The sequence below is a fragment of the Eimeria necatrix genome, genomic scaffold (genome assembly GCF_000499385.1).
Source record: "Eimeria necatrix Houghton genomic scaffold, Enh_scaff96, whole genome shotgun sequence".
In the NCBI taxonomy this organism is placed as follows: domain Eukaryota; phylum Apicomplexa; class Conoidasida; order Eucoccidiorida; family Eimeriidae; genus Eimeria; species Eimeria necatrix.
In genome coordinates, this window is record NW_013654755.1 from 3,920 (window position 1) to 23,574 (window position 19,655).

A 19,655-nucleotide genomic window follows, 5' to 3' on the forward strand; every position below is an offset into this window, starting at 1 on the left:
TCGGAGGCGTATCCATTTCGCCGGCTCGTGCTCCTGACGAAGGGGGCAGTTTGCGGAAGCTGGATGCGGCAGCTCTGCATGAATATGAAAAATATTCATGCTTAGATTCCACACTGCAGTGCAAGCGTTTCGCTAGTCCGTGCATTGTTTTCTTCGCCCATTCAAACTTGACATTGCGAATTCCGAACAGCGTTGCCTTTGTCTGTCGCACTGCCGAGACAGGCCTCCAACGACAGCGGGCTGGCGATTCCTCTCAGACACTGAAATATCTTTGCAGCCTATAGCAGCTCCACCAACCGTATACTAGGAGACTGTTCATACTTCGTAGTGACTGATCATTTCGCCTTGCTGGCTTCAGCATCGACTCCTCCGCTTTCCCTAGCACGTTGAGGTGGCAACGCGCTCATGCATTTGCGATTTTATCAGTTGCAATTCGTGTGGCGAAAATATTCGTGCATAAGTGATGGCTAGATGAGCAGAACCAGGATTAAAGCGCAGTCTCACAAAAAACCTCGCCTATTGCAGGAATGTGGAAGCTACCATCCCCTGCGCATGTGATGTTCCTCGTTGCTCTTTCATCCACCGAACCACATGAAATCAGCCCGAGTACTGTTGTTCCCCCAGGTCAGGGCTACCTCGTGGAGACGGTCCCTAATTGGCCTGTTCCCCCTGTAACACCAGACCAACTGCAATATTACCACCGAAGCAGTTCCTCTCCTCAAGGATTATTGCCCTTTGTTGCAGGAGTCGCCAGTACCCTTGTGCTTCTATACCTTATCTTAAGCTGTTACCTCCAAATCCATACTGTTGCGGCTAACTTTACTCATTCCCGCTACCTAGCGGAAGGACCATCTCGAGCGTGTGTTGCTGGAGGGGACAGTGCCACGGATTTTACAAGTCCAGAGGATTTAAAGGCAGTTTCCGCCGCAAATGGCCAGCTCTTTTTTCTAAGTCTCGCAGATGGTGAAGCAGCGAATCTCACGCAACAAGAGCGCTTGTCCGTTGCAGACGCCAAGTGTTGCTTGAACACTTCAGTTGACCGGCTTCGAGTTCTGGCCAGGGAACTCCAGACGGCTTTTGGAGACGAATTAGAGAGAAAATCCAGAGAGAGAGATGATCTACGAGCCCGACTCAGACACCTGAGTTGGAATTCTGCTCAGGATGTTGCTGCATTACTTTATAGGTCCAGCTCATATGGCACAGGACGAGCGCTGTCACGTGACGCAGCTGCAGCTATTGTTGCGGCGAAGAGAGTCAATAATCCGAGCAAGCGCATGCCAAGTGCGCTGACAGAAAAGGATCGAGAGACCGTACAGTGTCTAGTGAAGCATCTCCGCCAGGAAATATGTGAGATCACCTCTATGCTTCGGGCACAACGCGAAATTGGGGCTGACGAAGTTGAGCGTGCGAATACAGTTTTAGTCGACGTGGAATACACAACCTTGCAACTACGCTCTGCCAACCTGCTTGATGTCTCAACATCACTAGAAGAAGCTTCGCGGCAGGTCCGAGAGTTGGTCTCCCAGGGCACACACAGACCAAAAAAGAAGAGCAGTTGGCTCGGATTTATGTCAAGGCTTTCCATTGGTAGTTCTAGAGCTGAATCTAGGCAAAATTTGGCAGAACAAGCGCCTCAGAACCCTTCGGCAGCATCGAAATCAACTGGTGTCCCAACAGAACAGGCTCCAATGAGCACACAAGGCGGCCTTTCGACACCTCTCTTATCCCGCCAATCGCCTCTAAGAAGATCCGTCTCTGCAACATCCCGTAAGCCGCCACCCGGTCCAGGAGGTCATGGCAACCGGAGCCGTCAGAAGGCCGACAAACCTCGCCGGCCTGGACCCTCTTCGGTACCGAGACGGCCACCCCTGAACGAAGACGAAGTGATGCAACATATCAAGGATTTATTACTATGGATTCCTAAGGCGCAGACCATTCTCGACAAGGCGTGCAGAGGCGTTGTTCTCGATGAATTCGATGTTACTGTGTCGGAAGGGGCCGAAACATATAAAATTATCGCTAGTGTCGAGGTGGAAGAATCGGTTAGCTCCGCAAGAAGGTCAGCTTTTACGGAGGCGAGAGCGCGAGTGCACGGTTTGTTAGGAAGCCTGCATGAACAACTGTCAGATGATTGGTTGAAGAGGGCTTTGCAAAGTATCTATACGGTGAAGTGTGCGCAGCGGGATTTGCTACAAGCTAAGATAAAAGGCTCAACAGATAGGATTCCACATGCAGGGGATCCTTACATCGGTAAAGCACTGTATCTCAAGAGTGCTGTGGATTTAGGAACTCGGACCTTAGAATCAATATCTCGCTGTGGTTGTGGTCATTTGCCTTGCGCCGATGCGGGCCTTTGTGATACCCTAGAAGACCTTGAAACTCTCCTCTTTGATGCGAAGTCGGATCTGGAGAATGTAGTGGACGCAGCTGCTTCCGTTTGGATATTGACTGTACAAGGACACACACAAACAGGCAGGCCAGAAGCATCTGACACACCACACACCTCTTCTGCAGAGCCGTCTGCAACCAGTCAACAGGACGAAAAAGAGAACATGCTAAAAGAGGCAGCAAGTATCCTGGAGGTACTCGAAAGCTTTGAGAGGCCCACAACGAAGCTTGCAGAACTCAAAGACGCCTTAAAAGGATTGTGTCCCGAGCTTGCTAGGCAGGAAGAAAGTTCCACAAGAAGCTCAAGCATCCGACGTCTCTTGCAGTTAACTCTGAAAAGTCCCTCGTTGCGCAGGAGTAAATCGACGCCCAAGTCACTGACGTGACAGCTGTGCCACCTACGCTCCAGCGCCAGCAGCCCTGAACTCCTAAGAACCATCCCGTTAGTTCAGAGCTCGCAGGGCCGCATGCCAATGAAAGCTTGTTGATTCCTAGAATGCGATGATAGGCTGGTTAAAGAAGCCAAATGGCGTATTTTTGACTTGGTTCTTTTTGTCTTGCGGCTGAGGCATATGTTCAGTGGTACACGGAAGCTCACACGCATTGGAAAAGGACGTAATTTCTGTGTAACAGTCCCACAGGAGTGATGCTGTATTGTTGCATCACGAATTGGGTGGCGTTCTGCCGTGGCATCGGCTTTGCTGGTCAAGCTGGATTTTTTCGAGCGCGGCAACAGTGCCTGTGAGCAGCGAGCATGTTGAAGGATAATATGCAAGTTGTCACTTCCCGTTGAATTGAGCCAATTTACGTCCCTTTGTGGTTTTGGCTCCTTAGAAACTTGTATTGGACAGTTATTGGGGCAGACAAAGCAGCCGCCCCAACAGTTGGCTTGCCGGCAAGCTAGACTAGTATTTTGGGTCCGACCCGGCGTCAGTTTTACATTCCTTGCAAAAGGCAAAATACAGTGTGCTTTTGCAAAGCAGAGAGTACTTCTGTAAAGTCCTTGTCAACAAATTGTTTGTAGTGAATCGGCTGGATGAGAAACCAACCTTTGGAAAATCAATGCTTCGAAGTCCACTGCAAGCAAAGATTTCGAAGTACGTGGTGGCTGTTGTGCACGCAGCTACTGGCATGCCAGCCTTCTATAAGCATGGAGAGCCAGCAGTGCAATACAGCATTTCTGTAGAACACTCTGCTTACAGACAGACCTGATACTGATCGCTCTAGAAAACATTTGCAAGCGCGCCACAGCAATAGCACCAGACTCCCTCGGCTATACAGGCGCTTCAAGACATTCATATGGGCTAGTTTGGGCACTCAACAAGACGCGCCAAGTAGCAGCAGCGTCCCGCTAGTCGTTGCAATGCACAAATGTTAAAATGTACAAACTGTCGCTGTCAGAATGGGGGTTCCAAATAGTTATGGGAACAGAAGGTATTTGTTTCCTGCTGGACCCAGACAAATCCCCAACTATATAAGTACACTTGCACTTATCGAATACGTGGGAATTTGCTAGGCGTCGTCGTTTCTGCACACGTACCCTACACTGAGCTGCTTTACAAATAGTGATGATTCGCCGCTCATGTAGATACTTTACGCGCAGCCCTTTACTCTTTTCAAAGAAGCACACAGCCTTGCATCGCCCGCATCATCTGTATTCCTCGCAGAAGCAAGCACCGAAATGCTTCCAGAGCAAGTACAGGAAACAGGGAGGCAGTTCGGTCGCAGCATTACGAGGGAAATGGGATAGTCATTTTTCGTGCTCTATGGACTGAATCCATTCGCATGCCGTTATCAATTCTCGAGAGCTTCTCCCGAATTTCAATTCTGTGCTTTTTTACATCCCTCGAGAAAGAGATTGCTGTCCATCAACAAGTCCGTGGTTTGTTCAATCGCTTTCTCAACAATATTTGGGTTGCATCTGCACACAGTTCCCTCTGCCCTCCAGCAGTGACAGCAGGCACGTTCACTTGAATATTCCACGCTGAGTTGATGCAAAGCTCAAGAGATTCACAAAAACCCCAGCGTCTGAATATTCCGAATTACACAAATCTTGGCACAAATTGTGGTCACGGTTGCAACGCCTTCGGCACCTGACTTAATGCTTTGAGTAGTCCCAAAGATGTGCACTTCCATGCATATGTACATGCACTCACCAGAGTGCATGTGTGGACCTCCATACATGCATTTTGGTGCATGTAGGCCAATATCGCATGACATGCGTCGATCATGCGATTAAAGATGTTTCCCTCACGGAGAATAGTGATCCTCCGAAGGCTGCTTGCCGCTTGGCGGGGAAAAATGGATGGGCCGCCTGCGTCGGAGGCGTCAAGAAGGCTGTTACGGAAAATCACGATAATAACACTTGCGTGATAATGAAGCCTTCCATTGTTGTGCTGACGGCAAGACTTGGCGTAGAGGAACGTCCAGCTTGTCCCGACTTGCACACAAATTGTACGCTGCTTAGCAAGAAAGGACAGCGGCATTGTCACTCAAAAGGAGATTCTTCGATTGTGGGAAGTTTCGTCGTCAGACGTTCCGTAGGACGAAGCGCAGGCCGCTGTCGTCGACCCGGTAGCCGTCCTTTCTTGCTTGGAGATGCAGATCCTACTGCACCAAGGGTATGAGAGCGCTGCGGGCGCCAAGTGGCTTCAAAACGTGAAAGAAGTGGGAATGACCTAGGAGGCGCATAAGGCGCTCTCTCCCTACTTTGTCTAACGTCAGTTTCCGGTGTTTCTACTGAGGCTTGCCATGGAGTAAGGGAGCGCCCCTGCTCATGCGCAGTTCTTCCGTCGCCCGATGAAGCGGGCTCTTTCTGTGTAGCAGGCGACGAAGAATGGCCTGTAGAACTTAAAACCTTGTGCCAAATACTTCGCCGTATTGGGGTGTGCGACACTGGTGACCTGGATAGACTCGACTGTACGGACTCAAGAGAAGACTGCGCTTGGGATAGCTTGATGAGCAGACTTTCCACCCTAAGTGAACCCACGCCGGCAAAACTGGCAACCTGTTGCTTCAACTCAACTATGTCACTGTGAAGCCTCGAAACATATGGATCAGCAGTAGACATGGGCAGAGTACAGAACATTGACGCCTTCCACGTAACGTAGTCCACTAGTCGTACAATGAGTTCTTGGTCGGCAACGCTTGGGACTACATCCACGCGCCTTCCACCTAGAAAAACTGCATCTCGAGCGGCAAAAGCGCGCCATGCCGCTGGTGGCAGTATCCGTCCACTGCCTTGGCCTCTTGCCCTCAGCAGGAGAGCCCTTCCTTCCTGATGATGATTCCACCCAAGAGCGGAGAGTTTCGCTTGTTCAACTTGTAGCCTTGAGGTGAGATCTTCCTCTCGTGCCCTACGTTCAACGTCAGACATTTTACCCGCCCCCACCAAATCCCCCAACATTTTTCCTTCAAGTAAATCCAGAAGAGAAGTACTTTTCAAACCCTTCAGTTGTACCTCAAGTTTACGAACAGTGTTGATCTGTCTTTGTAATAACCTCGCGGCTGCGTCAATGGAAGAGGCTTCCTCTGGTCGAAGAAGGCATTTAGATTCATCTGTGAGCTGCAACGTATGTAACTGCTTCTCTACAGCGGGAACTTCTGTAGCAGCGCTGCGCTGGCCACTCTCGCTTGGCATTTGAGCTTCTGCAGGAGGAACGCAAGGGTTAGTTCTTCCGGCTGAAAGTTGCCTGAACTGTACTTCTGGATTGAATCTTTCATATTTTTTAATGTTCCGCGCGCAGAGGGAGATGACGAAGACTACAGCGGCTAAGGAAACGATCACTGTTAGAACGCTAAATGCCGGCCATGTCGGAGCAGATCTCCGCTTCTGCATCTCTCCTTCTTGTGACCAGGCATGATCAGAATTCTGAAATTCCGAAGGAAGCTCCTGTTGGACTCCATACAGAGAATGCTCTCCATGTTGATCTGTTAAAGGCACAGATCCCCCTTGTGCTCCCGCAGTAGTCAGTGTAGCAGCTAATGAAAGCACCCACATGCTTTTAAAAAAACAAATACAAAACCATTTGTAAGTATAAGCCTATGGGCGTAGGTGGGAAGGGTATTGATTATAAGGTAGCCCGGGTGGCGGGTGCAGTACTGGTGACTTTGGGAGGCCAGCACACCACAGAGCCAACAGATGCTATTGCACGTGACTGGTTGATGAAAGCAACCCCAATAGGACAAAATCAACCCAAACACTGAAAATAATCATGAAAAACGTTCGATAGAGGTGGTTTTGGTGGTTAACTCGTTATTGGAGTCGAGAAATGTTGGAGGTGGGGAGTGACGGACCGAGCAAGCCAGAGGCACTGTGCTTGCGCGCAGCGTAGAGGTAAGCCCTCTGAATTAAGAGGAGAGAACACAATTAAAAATATCCCAATGTCTAGTACTCAATTCATTTTGTTTTTCGATTAGACGTTAACGGGAGCCTTGCAAACAAAAATGGCTGCTAGCAGTGACTGGATCTCTGGTATTTTGAGTATGCACTTAGCCCAGCTTTCTGGACACGCAAGTTCCGTGAGTTGGCTCTAGTCCTCCTAGCATTTTCCGGCTGTTAAGTATTCCAAAAAATAATCGGATTTCCACGTAGGAGAGCAGAAAGCTCTAATCGAGGAAAGGGCATTGCACGTCGCGTGCCCCTCAGCTAAAAGGGTAACTCCTATTTGTGGGCTTGCTTTGGCGCAGTGTCTTGCAACGCTCAAAGGCCTGCCACATCACAGACTTTACTCATATTTGTGGCAAAAAGCTTATGGTTCAATTTATATAGCCCCTCAAGGTCACCTTCGGGCCTAATCGCAATGCTTGACACTATATTACAGACTTTGTTGCAACCGTGTGGGCAAAACAGCGAGCATATCGAAGCCGAATCTCTTACTCTAACCATGCCCGGAACTTGAAGCTCAGCTTTTCATTGTTAATTTGTGAGTATTTGACTCCTTGCGCGGCATCGGATTGTCCTTGCTGTCGCAGGCAAGTACCACCGCCGCACAAGCACAGAGTTGTAAATAGGGACCAAGCACACAGAAACATTGACGGAGAAGCTCTTCTGTGGACAAAACGTGATGCAATCTTCTGCGTATGGCGCTGCTGCAGTATTGGATCTTCCGTTTCTTAACAAAAGAGTGAGATGGGAATCGCAAACCTGGAGTCACAGGAGTTGTTTTCTCTAAGCTTTGTGGCTGGCACGGCGAAACAGAATAGTGTGGAGGTAACTACGGCAGCTGAAAGCACAAAGTGAGCTCGCCATTTGGGGTTGTGGGGGTGCGGAAAAAGCTCGTCGACTCCCTGTGTTCCCGTCGCAGGAGACGGTGAAGTATTTGTGAAGGTCTATGACTTGCCAGGGGCTGCGCTGCGCCTGTCAAAAATTGAGGAGTTACCTTTTGACAGGGGCTGCAATGACTGTTGATCCACGTTCCCACAATTAAGCGGCCATCGGACCAAAAAGACTGCCGGAACTTGACTTAGTCTGAGTGCAGTTTAATGCAGTGAGGCTGGAGCTTTACTTCGGATGAGACGGCAAATTTTTGTCCGATATTTTCCCGAGCTTTTTATGAGGTCTGTGGCGGCACGGCAACCGGCTCCTACGGTCCCCACGTAGACCACAGCAGAATGGGGTCCGTAGCTGGAAGCAGACATAGAACTGAGTTTAATTTTAAAGTTATGGAAATGAGCTACCAAACGCAGTCTTATTCACAGTATTATGTCTTCGACTCATGCGCAGCAGCCTCTGCTCCGACATTCAACAATCTTCTGCAGTGCTCTACGAACCATTACCTCTAGCTCGTAAGCAAAATTCGCTTTTATGCATAGCATTACTTGAAAGTATCTCCTGTAGGTCCTCCACTGTCTCCACGATGAATCCACCACAAAACACGGCGAGACATTGAAGCAGCCAACAGCCCTTACCACGTGAGAGCCCCTCCAATGTACCCTGTCTAATTATTTCTCACGGTTAGTTGCACGCGACTACTTCTGAATGGGTCAGGCAACTCGGCTCTTTTGCGAAAGGGCTGATTTCAAGGGGAAGTTCTCCTCTGGGTTTCTCAGGGTGCATACTGCCTTTAAGGCATGATCTTCGCCCTTATATTTGAAAAACACTCAGGCTCGCGGCTTCAAAAACCATTTGCAAACCATGTTTTTATTTTATAATGAAATTTCCGTAAAATTTCACTTATATGAAGAGATTTCTTCCCCAAGAAGCCATGCTCACGAGCGAGGAGAAACCCCCCACTTGCGTCCCTCTCCTCGGAGCCCTCTTCTGTCTGGCCACTGAAACCTACCGAAGGTTTCATTGCATGCTCCATTTTGTTTCACTGCCAGTATTATAATTTAAAAGCCGTTTCACTTTGCTGTTTTAGTGCGTCATCTGCATTGATCTTCCCCATTGACTGTTTTGATGGGACAAGAAGGCAGATGAAGCGCCAACGTTCCATCCAGGCCCCACCCTCATGATCACCTCAGAAAGAACTGGCAAAGACCTCTTGAACATTTTCCATATTACCGATGACCATGTGGGCAGAACAACATTTTCCAGCCATAGGCAACTTAGACATACAGGATAGCAGCACGACATTGACAGACGGCAAGGTAGAGGAGACCTCTCTCTTTGAAACCTCTGTGAGTCTCGCCGCACGACCTGTCGAATCGTCTTTCTTCGCCGGATGGCAAAGAACATTTCATGTGCACGGTTTTTATCCCCCAGCATGGACGCTGATTCAAGGAGCCATATTTTTATCCTTGGCAACTGTGGTGTTGCTCATCTCCAGCTGTTTCTGGAGCATGAAACTGAGTGCGGCAAAGCTTTCCGCTGGGAGGCTCAGGCTCCTTGCAGCTAAAGACTTCACCTCTTGTAGTCCCTCTGACGAACATGGGGCGCCTCTTGACCCGCGGCAGTTGCAGCCAGACTCCTCTGCTCAGCTCCAGCTTGAAGCGCTGCAGCTGCCCGACACAGAGGTGGGCGTGTTGACGCAAGAGGATGAAGAGTCCATTGCCACTGCACGCACAACATTGTCGAAGCTTATGCACGTAGTCTCACTCCTTCAGCGTGTCATTTCGAAGCTGGAAGAATCGTATAAGCAAGAGCAGGCAGCACTCAATCGCGCAGTTGCTCTGGGTGATCACAAGCAAAGACAATCTTCACAAGAGAATATGAAGGAGAAAATGGAATCTCTGTTGGAGAAAAAAGATGATCTGAAGGCAAAACAAGAAAGGCTTTCTGCCTTGGGGTGGAGATCCAGCCAAGAAGAACGAGTACTGCTGCTGCAAGCGAGAGCTGCTTGCGCTGGGAGAAGAATATCCCCGCGCGTAGCTCGAGCCCTCGCTGCGAGGGATGTCGTCCTTGCGGAGGGGCAAGTTGTTCGCGAGAGACCCACCATTACGGAGGTTTCAGTTGCTAAAAGCCTAGTGCAAAGAACACTGGACGAGGCAGAGAACATCACAGTGCGCATCAGCGCTCGCGGCCCTCAACTAGAAGGCCTTGAAGGCCAGTGGAAATTATGCCTGGAAGAAGTAATCAGCTTCAAGGCAGGGGCGCAGGCAATGGGACTGTCAGACCACGTGCTTCAGCTGGAAGAAGCACAGCGAAAGTTACAGGCTGCACTAGGGACAGGCAGCGCACAACACCCGGCAGAACCTGAAAGACGTCCTGGCCGTCCACTTCGAAGGCATGCGACGATTCCTCCCTCATTTGGCACGCAACGTCCTTATCCTCCGAAGCAGAGTCCTGTCAGTGCTCCCAGTGAAAGGTTAAGTCCCGAACTCAAGTTTTCGCAGAGCCGTGCTGATGACGGGATGTCGCATAGTCCTTCACACAGCCTGCAATCTCTTGGCTCAAGTGGTCTGCCCTCTAAAGCAGCTCCTTCTCTTCCAGTTGGACAGCCTGTTCATCCTCCAAGTCGGTTGCCCGACGTGCCTCAGAAGCCGCTTACCTCAACCCCTGTAAAGGGCCTTCCTTCAACCCAGTCGTTGGACACCCCAAATGTGACCAGCCATGATGTGCCTAATTCGTATGCGGCTCGCCAACAGCGCTTATCAGCATGCTCTGATATCCACCCAGCACCCGAGCCTACTCCTTATCCTGGCCTCCACCGACCCCAGCGGCTAGGAAGAACAGCTAGCCTTCCATGTGACCGGACGGTCCGAAGTCAGACTGCCAGCCCAGTTCCAGCAGCCTTGCCACCGCGTAACGCTCGTGGCCTGCAGAGGCCTAAATTCCCACCTCCTGAACCGCCTACAAAGCCGCAAAGTGATGCGACCCGAGCTAGTCAGGAGTCGCAAGCCGCAGGCTCCGGGGACCCCCAACACACTTCGCAACCCCATATTTCCCCCCAAAAGCCAGTTCTCGGCTTCATGTCTTCGGATTCGCTCCACCAACCTTCATCAGGTATTGTCGGAACAATTCAAAGAGCACCACGGCAGAGTTCACTGCCTTTGTCCCGTCATGAAAGTTTCACTCGCCCATCTCAAGAGGCGAGGCCGGGTGTGCATCTGCAGACTGGTGGTCAGGAACCAACTGTCTCGCCTTCAGAGAAGCACAGCAGGCATGCTTCGCTGCAACGGCGAAGTTCCGCCCCCCCAGTGCCCTCCCGCCGACCGTCAAAGCAATCGTCTCCATCTTCATTGGCTCAACCTTCACCTGGTGTCTCTCTCTCGCCTCTAAAGTCCCTATCTGAGATGGTTGCTCGTTCAAAGCGTTCTCCAACCCTAGAGGCTCCGCAGGATGGCGGCTCTAAAGGGTTTTCATCCCTTTTGGGCCGGCTATCTTCCGTTTCAAAACTCTTTTCCCCCGGAAATGCACATCCTAGAAGTGGCCCTGCTGCTAACTCACCAAACGAGACCCGGGGGGCGGCAGCTAAGCCTTTAACGGCTGGCTCTCGCGCTACCGCCTCATCAAGCGACCAAGAGTTTGAAGCCTCATCAATTTCTGAGTCGCCCTCCACTCCGTCGAGTGGTTTCCCTCCTATTAAGAGGCAGTATACTTTTGGTCCTGGAACGTCTCCTCGAACCCCCACTGATGCGTCTCGTCCATCAGATGGAAATGAACGCAGCCCAGAAGATCCCCTCCCACTTCGCATTCCGTTGCCAGGGCTTCAAAAAGAACACAAGGCTTCGAGTGGTTTCCCTTTTGTTGAAAGGCAGTACGAAACGTCTCCTCGAACCCCCACTGATGCGTCTCGTCCATCAGATGGAAATGAACGCAGCCCAGAAGATCCCCTCCCACTTCGCATTCCGTTGCCAGGGCTTCAAAAAGAACACAAGGCTTCGAGTGGTTTCCCTTCTGCTGAAAGGCAGTATGAAACGTCTCCTCGAACCCCCACTGATGCGTCTCGTCCATCAGATGGAAATGAACGCACACGAGCAGATACCCTCCCACTTCGCATTCGGTTGCCAAAGCTTCGAAAAGAACGCAAGGCTTCAAGTTCAGCCTTACGTCTCACGCCTAGCTCGGACCAGAGCTCTTCGTTAGAAGGCGACAGCACTACTTCCCCACCGGATACTCCACTCACAGAGCCAGCCACGCCAGGCCCAGATGTGCGCGACAGCCAGCCACTCCCATCGTCTGATTCTTCCCTGGTTGAGCAGGATGCTTTGTCACTTTCCGATAATCTTCATTCACCTACCCTTGCGCTCTATGAAATACTGGGGACCGTCCATTCAGAAACAGCTGGATATGAAGTTCCTGAAGCGGGCCTTGTAGACACATTTGAGGCGGCCAGTGCAGCTGGGCTTTCCTTACTTGAATATGCTAAAGAGCTTCGCGGAGGCAGCCATCCCCCAAAACAAGGCATTCCCTCCTCTACTTCCCCAGAATCTTACCAACATTCTTCACAAATTCAAACACCTTCACCGTCGGCAATATTAGGGCTGTCAGACCAGAGTGCGCCACCTGGCGAAGATCCACCTCCACTGCATGGGCCGTTACCACAAAGCAAAGGCCAGCCTGGCAAGCTCACTTCTGATGAGGAATCGTTTCTCCTGCTCGACGAGTTATGGAAATTCACCACAGCTGCTGGAGACGTAGCCTATAGAGCCCAAACAAGTCATGTGGTGTCCGAAGCACAGGATTCGCTCAAGAAAGGACTTGAGTTGATTGAACGATCCAAACGTGTCGTTTCTCTCCCGCTTAAGGACCCAAAAATTCTCAGGGATGTTCTGAAAAAACTGGAAGAGTGTAAGTGTGTGTGCTCAACTTTATACGAGGTGTTGTCTGAAGGCTGGCAGTCTGAACTTGCCAGTGTTAACCAGGCTCTGACTGGAGCGATAGAGAGCGCCAAAATGCAGCGGTCGGGGAGGCAACCGGAACTTCCACGCGCCAAATATATTTCCGTACTGGAAAAGCTCCAGGAAAACGCAAAGAAGTCAAGGGGATTACACGCAGAGATATCTCCATTTGACGTGCCCAGCATGAGTAGCAATATGCTTTCAACTTCTCTCGTTAACGTCCGTGATGCTACTATAGCTGCAGAAGAAGAACTGAAGGAGGGAGCAGCATTTTGCGCGACTTTGTGGAAAAAGGAGCTTCAGAAGCAGGCTGACATTGCACGAGGCGTGTCAATTTCAAGCGACCAAGAGCCTGCGAACAGCGACGACGCACTTCTGGGGCTCACGGGACAATCAGAAGAGCCTCCCCTAAAAAGGGTTCTAGAGGAAGCTACTTTTATTGCTGGACGTCTAATGGCTGTGGTCGGCCATACGCCCGAGGTTCGAGATCTAATACAGGCGACACAGCAAATTCATGATGCATCTGAAGCTAATTGATGCCCTAAAGGCCTGGAAACACTCGGATGTGGTCAGTGTTCCGAAGTACATTTTATATCGCAGGTTGGGGGTTCTCTTTGTACTGAAGACCTAATAACAGCCACTCTCTTCAGTCAATGCTCTAGCAGGTAAAATTCACCCAGTCCTGTGCGGCTCGTGCAACATCCCCGTAAGTGTCGTCGTCTCAGGGGAAAGCTTTGATCTGTCAACTTTGAGGAAGGACAGCGGGTACTTCGCACGGAGAAAACGATTCCTTCGTACAAAAGCTCCTTTTGTACGGGCGTTCCGAAGAGCTAAAGTGCATCTTCGGAAATAATATTCACATTCAAATGGGCACTGCGCTACAGATGAGTTTGCTCGGTATGCTACCACGCGACCGAGTAAAACGCAGCAATGCATGTACGGAATGCGTTCAACGTCTCAGATCATACTGAGCGCCTTAGCTGGATATGTGCAGTATGGCATGGTACGGCGCAGCCCTTCTGGGCATTTCGGCAAATAGCACCCAATCACCAGATGCTTGAAAGCGGTGCATAAGATCATCTTGGTTGCTACTAACCTAAATACTTCCGCTGACGAGAATCATTTAGGCAAATAGCCTCAGCGCGGGCGCTCCTTACGTAAATACTTCCCGTCAGCGGAGTGTGCTGCCATAATTTCCATAGCGCGGTGGAAATTTTGTCGCAACAACTCTGCTCGCCAGGACGCAATTCAGCTTTTCAAGATACCGTTGCGGCGTACGAAAAGACGCAGCCGCCAGAGACAAAATTCTTTCACCCTGCACCGAAAGTGGGCGCTTAACATGAGATTAAGAACAATTCTCTGCTATCTTGTCTTCCTTTTTCTCTGCTTCAAAACAGCGCGTATCGGCGTAGGAAAGCAAGCACGTGGAGGTGCATGTTGTAAGCATGCATCGGGCAGGCTCACCTCGTCATTTCGCAAAGTTTAGAAATTGCAAAACAGTATTGCATTCAGTGGCGCTCCTATGAAACCTTGCACACTGCATTACCATTAAAAGTTTGCGCCAGCCATTAGCTGTGTATCGAGAACATTCACTAGCTGTGTCGGGAATTGCACCATAAGGCATGATCAAAAAATTGAACCTCCACCTTTGCGAAAGTCCTGTCAAATATTCATAGCCTATCGAAACGCGTTTGATCTACCTCCGATCAGGTCGAATATGTTGCATAGAAAGACAGAAATCCCCCTAGACATCCCACTAGAAAGAATAATATTGGAAAATTGGGATTTCTTTCAACGAGACAGTTTCACGCCCGTTTGCCCTATAGTTCATTAGCTTAAGGTGCAAAAATCGGGGTCATGAGGCGAGGAAGGGTGTAGCTAATCGGAACTGCCAAGCCGTAGCGAGCGAAGTTAATAGATTAGTTGTGCATTCGGGCTGCTGCGCGTGAACGCAGCGTCTGTAATGCATTCGGAAGACTTGGTAACGTAATTGTATCAGCCAGCTTCGACTGCACTTATGGACTGTCGGTGCGTCAAAATAAATCCAGAATTCGCATTGAACCCATGTAAGTACCAGCAGTTTCATGATCTAAAATCCGTTTCCCGTTGCAGGCCATAAACTCTACATGCGCATCTCGTTGCGAAACACTTCATCAGCGTAGAATTGTCCAGAATCAATACGTCCTCATGGCCGGCAAACATACACGAACTATGTGTCTGAAGTATCACTGCCTTAGTATGCTGCTTGAATTTGAACAAAAAAACCCTTACTATGGCCTACGTGTCACGAGAAACGGAGAGGCTTTTGATCGTTTGCCCCTCTACTTCATGCTTCGCCTGTTCATCGAGCCCTTTCTTATGTAAAATTAAGATAAGATGCTCAAGCCTTTAATTTCAAAGGCATCGTAGAGTCAGCGTGCCGGCAAGGAGGGTTGCCACAAAAGCCAAAATACCTGCTGCTGCTTCTACTCCGAAATAAACTTTCTGAACTGTCGCTCAGTGGAAAGGCATCTCTAAGCTACGAAATATCACATTAGCAGGCAGCCAAGCATTTTGGAAAAGCGTGTGCGTCTTGCGTTTCCTATACCAGGGTATGTCTGGCGAAGGAGGTCTGCAATTGACAGGTGATTTTCAGTGTATGAAGCGCCTCTCATGAAGCTCATAAGAACTGCTTTTAATATTAAGAAGGAGCTGCCAAGGCTTACTGCAGCATGAACTCCAAACAGGAGGCAAAACATCAGCTACGCGGAAGCCCATCTGCATATTTGACAAAATCGACCACAGCGTGAATGCTGCTGGCATGGCTGGATGAGTTTGACTTCCAAGTGAAACCCCTATGCATACTTTCTAAATAAGCAGAGAGCAGCTCTCATCAATTTCCTCCTACCGGCCCACTCTCCCTCGCAGCACATTGGACAGCTAATGCATCGACTGCAGAGTTCAAAACAACCTTGATCTGAAGATAGTACCATCAGTTGTATTCAGCACGGGAAAAAACGCCAAGCGTTGTCGTGCTGACTAGAGCTGCTCGAGAGCGGTCTGCATTCAGAAGACAAAAGCGTGCTTAGCAGCTTCGCGAAAATAAAAGGTCTTCTTGAAAATTTCTCTTAGTTCCCATCACTCAAGCTAAGTACAATGTAGGCCGGGGGCGAGTCAGCGGAATTCGGTGGCAGCTTCCCTTTCTTCTACTGCGGCACTCAGCTTCATGACTTCTTGCTTTGGACCGACTAATGCAATCAAACGTTCAACAAGGAAGCGCCCTTCCACTAGTACCTCTCCCACTGAAGGCGCTTGTGCGAAATCTTTGGCTTCATCGGGTAGGCGGTGACGGAGTTCTGACTCTTCCTCCCCTACAGGTGATCCCGAGGCTGCAGGGCTATGTTCGTGCTGCAGTAACGTTGTCCATGAAGCTGCACAAAACTCTGCTGCCTCTGATACCTCTGTATGCCCTGCAGAAGCCGCGCTGTCAGCTTCGTGAAGAAGCCGTGAAAGCTCGTTTGAGTCTAAAAAAGAAGCTCCAAACTTAGACATGTGCTTGCTCAGTCCCCTTGTTGCCTTCACAAGAGCCCACAGTACTTCAGCTTGATCCAGAAAGGAGAAGCTTGGAGACTTTCCATCGAATTCTCGCCGAAAATCTTTGGATAACTGCACTGCTGAATTCACGGCTTCCACAAGCTTTTCAAGCTCCTCCTTCCAGCGCTGGCACCCGTAGCGGAGGCTTGCACACACATGACGGCAATAGTGTCTCGACAGTTCAAAGTCTATCACCAGCCTAGGGTGCCTCTCGAAGTCAACAGAGAATTGTGCGACCTCGTTCAATAATTCTAGGCCTTCAGTGAACAGTCCTCCTGCAATAGGCAAAAGTGCTGCGTCGTACTTCAGTGAGCTTGCAACGACATCAGCAGGCATTGAAAAGTCCCACAACTTTCGGGTCATCTCAGCCACCTGTTCAGATGTTGCTTGACTAAGCGAATCAGACGACTCTGCTTCTGTAAGCGATTGCCCATCCGGTGGCGGGGCACCCTCCTCGAACTGCATATCTTGGCGTGGAGGCTCTTGAAGTTGCTCTTCTGATGAAAGAGAGTCTAGTCTTGGCGGCTGCTGACTACAGGGTGCGGATGCTAATGGCGACGGGCCACTTCCAGATGATGTTTCAGCACTCGTTATGGTAGCGTTGTCAAGTGGAACCTCAGGCAATTCATCAGGAGTGCGAGAGCTGGGCTTCGCTGAGCCTGGAGGCTCTCTTATTTCTGACAGATCAGAGCTACTACCCTTCAAGGGAAATGTCCCCTGTGATGAAGCGATAAGAGACGTGACTGAAAACGTCGGACCACGTGACTGGCGACTTTCTGCAGGAGAGAGCGGCGGCGAAATGTCCCCTCCTGAAGCAGCCTCGCTAGCTACGTTCGAAGATTCTACAGGACGTCGAGAAGGGCTCTCCTGACCAGAGGAAAGAACCTCAGAAGAAGGAGAGGGACTCTCGGAAGGGGTGAGCGATTTGGTACCCAATGCAGCTTCAGGCTCATGAAAGCTGCTCGAGACAACCTCGGCCGAGAGCTCATCTTTCAACAGGGAAGACTTGATGGTTGGTTGGGTGACTTGACCACTTTCAACAGCTGCTTTTCCCGATTCAGAATTGCTTCCCACTGTATGTGAGTACGGTTTGGGGGGAAAAGCTGAGGGCGTTTCACGGTTACCGGTCTCTGGCGCCTCTGTGCGTGGAGAACTGCCAGCGCCTGTTACAGAAACCTGTTCATGGAGGGACACTGAGGTCATCCCAGACGAAGTGGAGGAGGGAGAAAGCTCCGCCGCGGATTCTAACTGAGGAGTAGTTAGGGAAGATGGCGGGTCTGCAACTGTTGTGTGCTGTGAGCCTCCCCCACTCTGTAGGGTTGTTCCAGGAATTGGAGTTGGAACTGGCTGCCCAAGCTGCTGCTTAGGCTGCGGACGTGCCTCAGCTGAAAAAGAGACTCGGTGTTGCTCTCGAGGTTGCTCGATGAGCTCTCGAGAAGGTGCGCGCGGGTGACCAGGAGTAGGATTGTGTGGAAAGCGCTGCATGAGTTGAAAAGGCGCTGATGGTGTATGGGTAGGCGACCTTGGAGGGAGACGCTCAATGGAAGATGTTTGCCGAGAGCCATAGAATGCCACACGAGGCGTGGGACGTTCACTTTGAGTCGGAAAAACATGTTGGAAGTATTCGGCAGCTGCGTGGGAAGGAAGATGCAGTGAGGTACGGGCTCTTGACTGACGAGCGTGTGCGGAGAGCAGTTCTTCTGACCTTGTACGGATTGTATAGCCTTCTGGATAATTCCACGATGAGGATCGCGTGAGATCACGGTGTTTCCCTGACGAAACCTGCGCCCTTGACTCCCTTGTTCCCCCCGTGAAATGGAAGTCAAGAAGTTGGCCAGATCGTGTCCGGCCACGGCTGTTCTGTATACTTTCGTGGAGGCCTCTGAGAGACGGCCGTCTCATTGAAGACACACCGTGATGTGAATGCCGCTCACTATCGTGCAAATGTATGTAGTCCATAGAAGACCAGCGTTCCATTGAAGCAGATACATCAATCTGCGCAGGGCGCTCGTGTTTAAAGGATCTAGATCGACCTACTGTAACTCTGTGCTGAAGGCCTACGGGCTGGCGTTGCGTGGTGGAAGACCGCGCAGAGCGACGTGAAGCGAAAACGTCACTATCAGTTGTTGGTGGCACGCTTATCCTCTCTCTTGGGCTTAAAATACTTGGAATTCGCCTGGCCGCCTCCTTGTCTAGGGCAGTTTGCAGCTCATGCTGGTGCTGCTTAACTGTTTCCACGAACTCGGTAAGTCCCAAAACATTTAGCTGGGCTTCCAACGCCTCCAGCTCCCGTTGAGCCCGTCTCGCGCGGATCATCACGTCAACCGTAGATTGTGTTGCATTTTCGATTGAAATTTGGCAGGTCTTCGCCTCGCTGTTAACATGCTTTACAAACAAGCGTATGAGAAAATGATCTTTCCCGGAAAGCACGCTGATCTCTGCCGCCTGTTCTCCAAGAATAACATCTCGTGCGACTAAAGCACGGCCTGCAGCTGCTGTCAAGTGCCTCCCTTGAACGAAAAATCTAGCTCTGAGCAGGAGAGAGAGCCCCTCTTGTTTAGTAGTCCACCCAAGACGAGAGAGCCTCGCCCTTTCTTCACCCAGATGCTTCTCTGTTTGTAGTAGTTCCTCGTGGTGCTCTTTTAAGAGTTTTTCAATAGATCTGCTATCAAAATTTTCTTCAGCAGTAGCAGACCCCAACGTTTGCAGCTGCTCAGCCAGTGACCGACATGAACTTTTCAGCGTCTTCAGCTTAGTTTCGAGCTGGTCAAGGCCCTTCAACGTATTCTTCAGTTGGTGGCAGGCAAGCTTCACGGAATATTGCTCCTTACGATTTAAGCATGACGCATCTTTTGATGAGGGCTGTAACGCATGAAGCTGCAGACGATACGGAGAGGAGGATGAGACACTGGGTGGGTGCTGGTCCTTGTCCCCTTCGGGTAGCTCGCAGGGATCAGCCCCTCCAGCTGCTAAGCTCCTAACTCGCCCGTGTGCAAGAAGGGTTTTTGGTCCCTTCAAGCTCATGGCGCAGAAGAAGACGAGGAAGATCACAGCTGCTATGGGAACGAGCAAAGCGAGACCGTACGGACATTGGCTCACGTGACGGATCGTTTGCAAAGGCAATGCAGCTGCCTTGAAAAAGCCAGTGAGAATATTCACCTCTAAAGCAGGCGTTCCATCGGTGGGAGCTTGTAAATCGGGTTTACCATTTGCCTCGGTCAACGCAGTGGCGTCCGCGGAAGTAGAACAAACAGCTGCGCTGAGCGCAGCAACCCAGATATGAAACACTGGTGTTGTGAGCAGCCGCCGCATTCTTTTCACCTGCAGAATATATTAAAGTGTGTAATGGCATCTGTGTGCATGGTCGTGCACTGGCCTTCGCTCCAGTGTCCAAGCATTAACGCGGAGGATTGTACAAAAAAGGCCGAACACTATTGCTGACCACTTCACCTCAAGTCGAAATATGAATT

The 19,655-nt window shown here is 50.4% G+C and overlaps 3 protein-coding genes across 3 annotated transcripts; 2 read left to right on the plus strand and 1 right to left on the minus strand.

The window, feature by feature from the left end:
- Positions 1 to 527: 527 nt before the first annotated feature.
- On the plus strand, positions 528 to 2,774 carry ENH_00084670 (hypothetical protein, conserved; the record flags this gene model as incomplete). The annotated part of the gene is made up of 1 exon (XM_013583505.1): positions 528 to 2,774. One exon carries the CDS (start codon positions 528 to 530, stop codon positions 2,772 to 2,774), a length of 2,247 nt encoding a protein of 748 aa, XP_013438959.1.
- Positions 2,775 to 8,895: 6,121 nt separating this feature from the next.
- On the plus strand, positions 8,896 to 13,149 carry ENH_00084680 (hypothetical protein, conserved; the record flags this gene model as incomplete). Its single annotated transcript, XM_013583506.1, has 1 exon — positions 8,896 to 13,149. The coding sequence occupies one exon, from the start codon at positions 8,896 to 8,898 to the stop codon at positions 13,147 to 13,149; it is 4,254 nt and encodes a 1,417-aa protein (XP_013438960.1).
- Positions 13,150 to 15,765: 2,616 nt separating this feature from the next.
- ENH_00084690 (hypothetical protein, conserved) lies at positions 15,766 to 19,497 on the minus strand (the record flags this gene model as incomplete). The annotated part of the gene is made up of 1 exon (XM_013583507.1): positions 15,766 to 19,497. One exon carries the CDS (start codon positions 19,495 to 19,497, stop codon positions 15,766 to 15,768), a length of 3,732 nt encoding a protein of 1,243 aa, XP_013438961.1.
- Between the last annotated feature and the right edge of the window lie 158 nt (positions 19,498 to 19,655).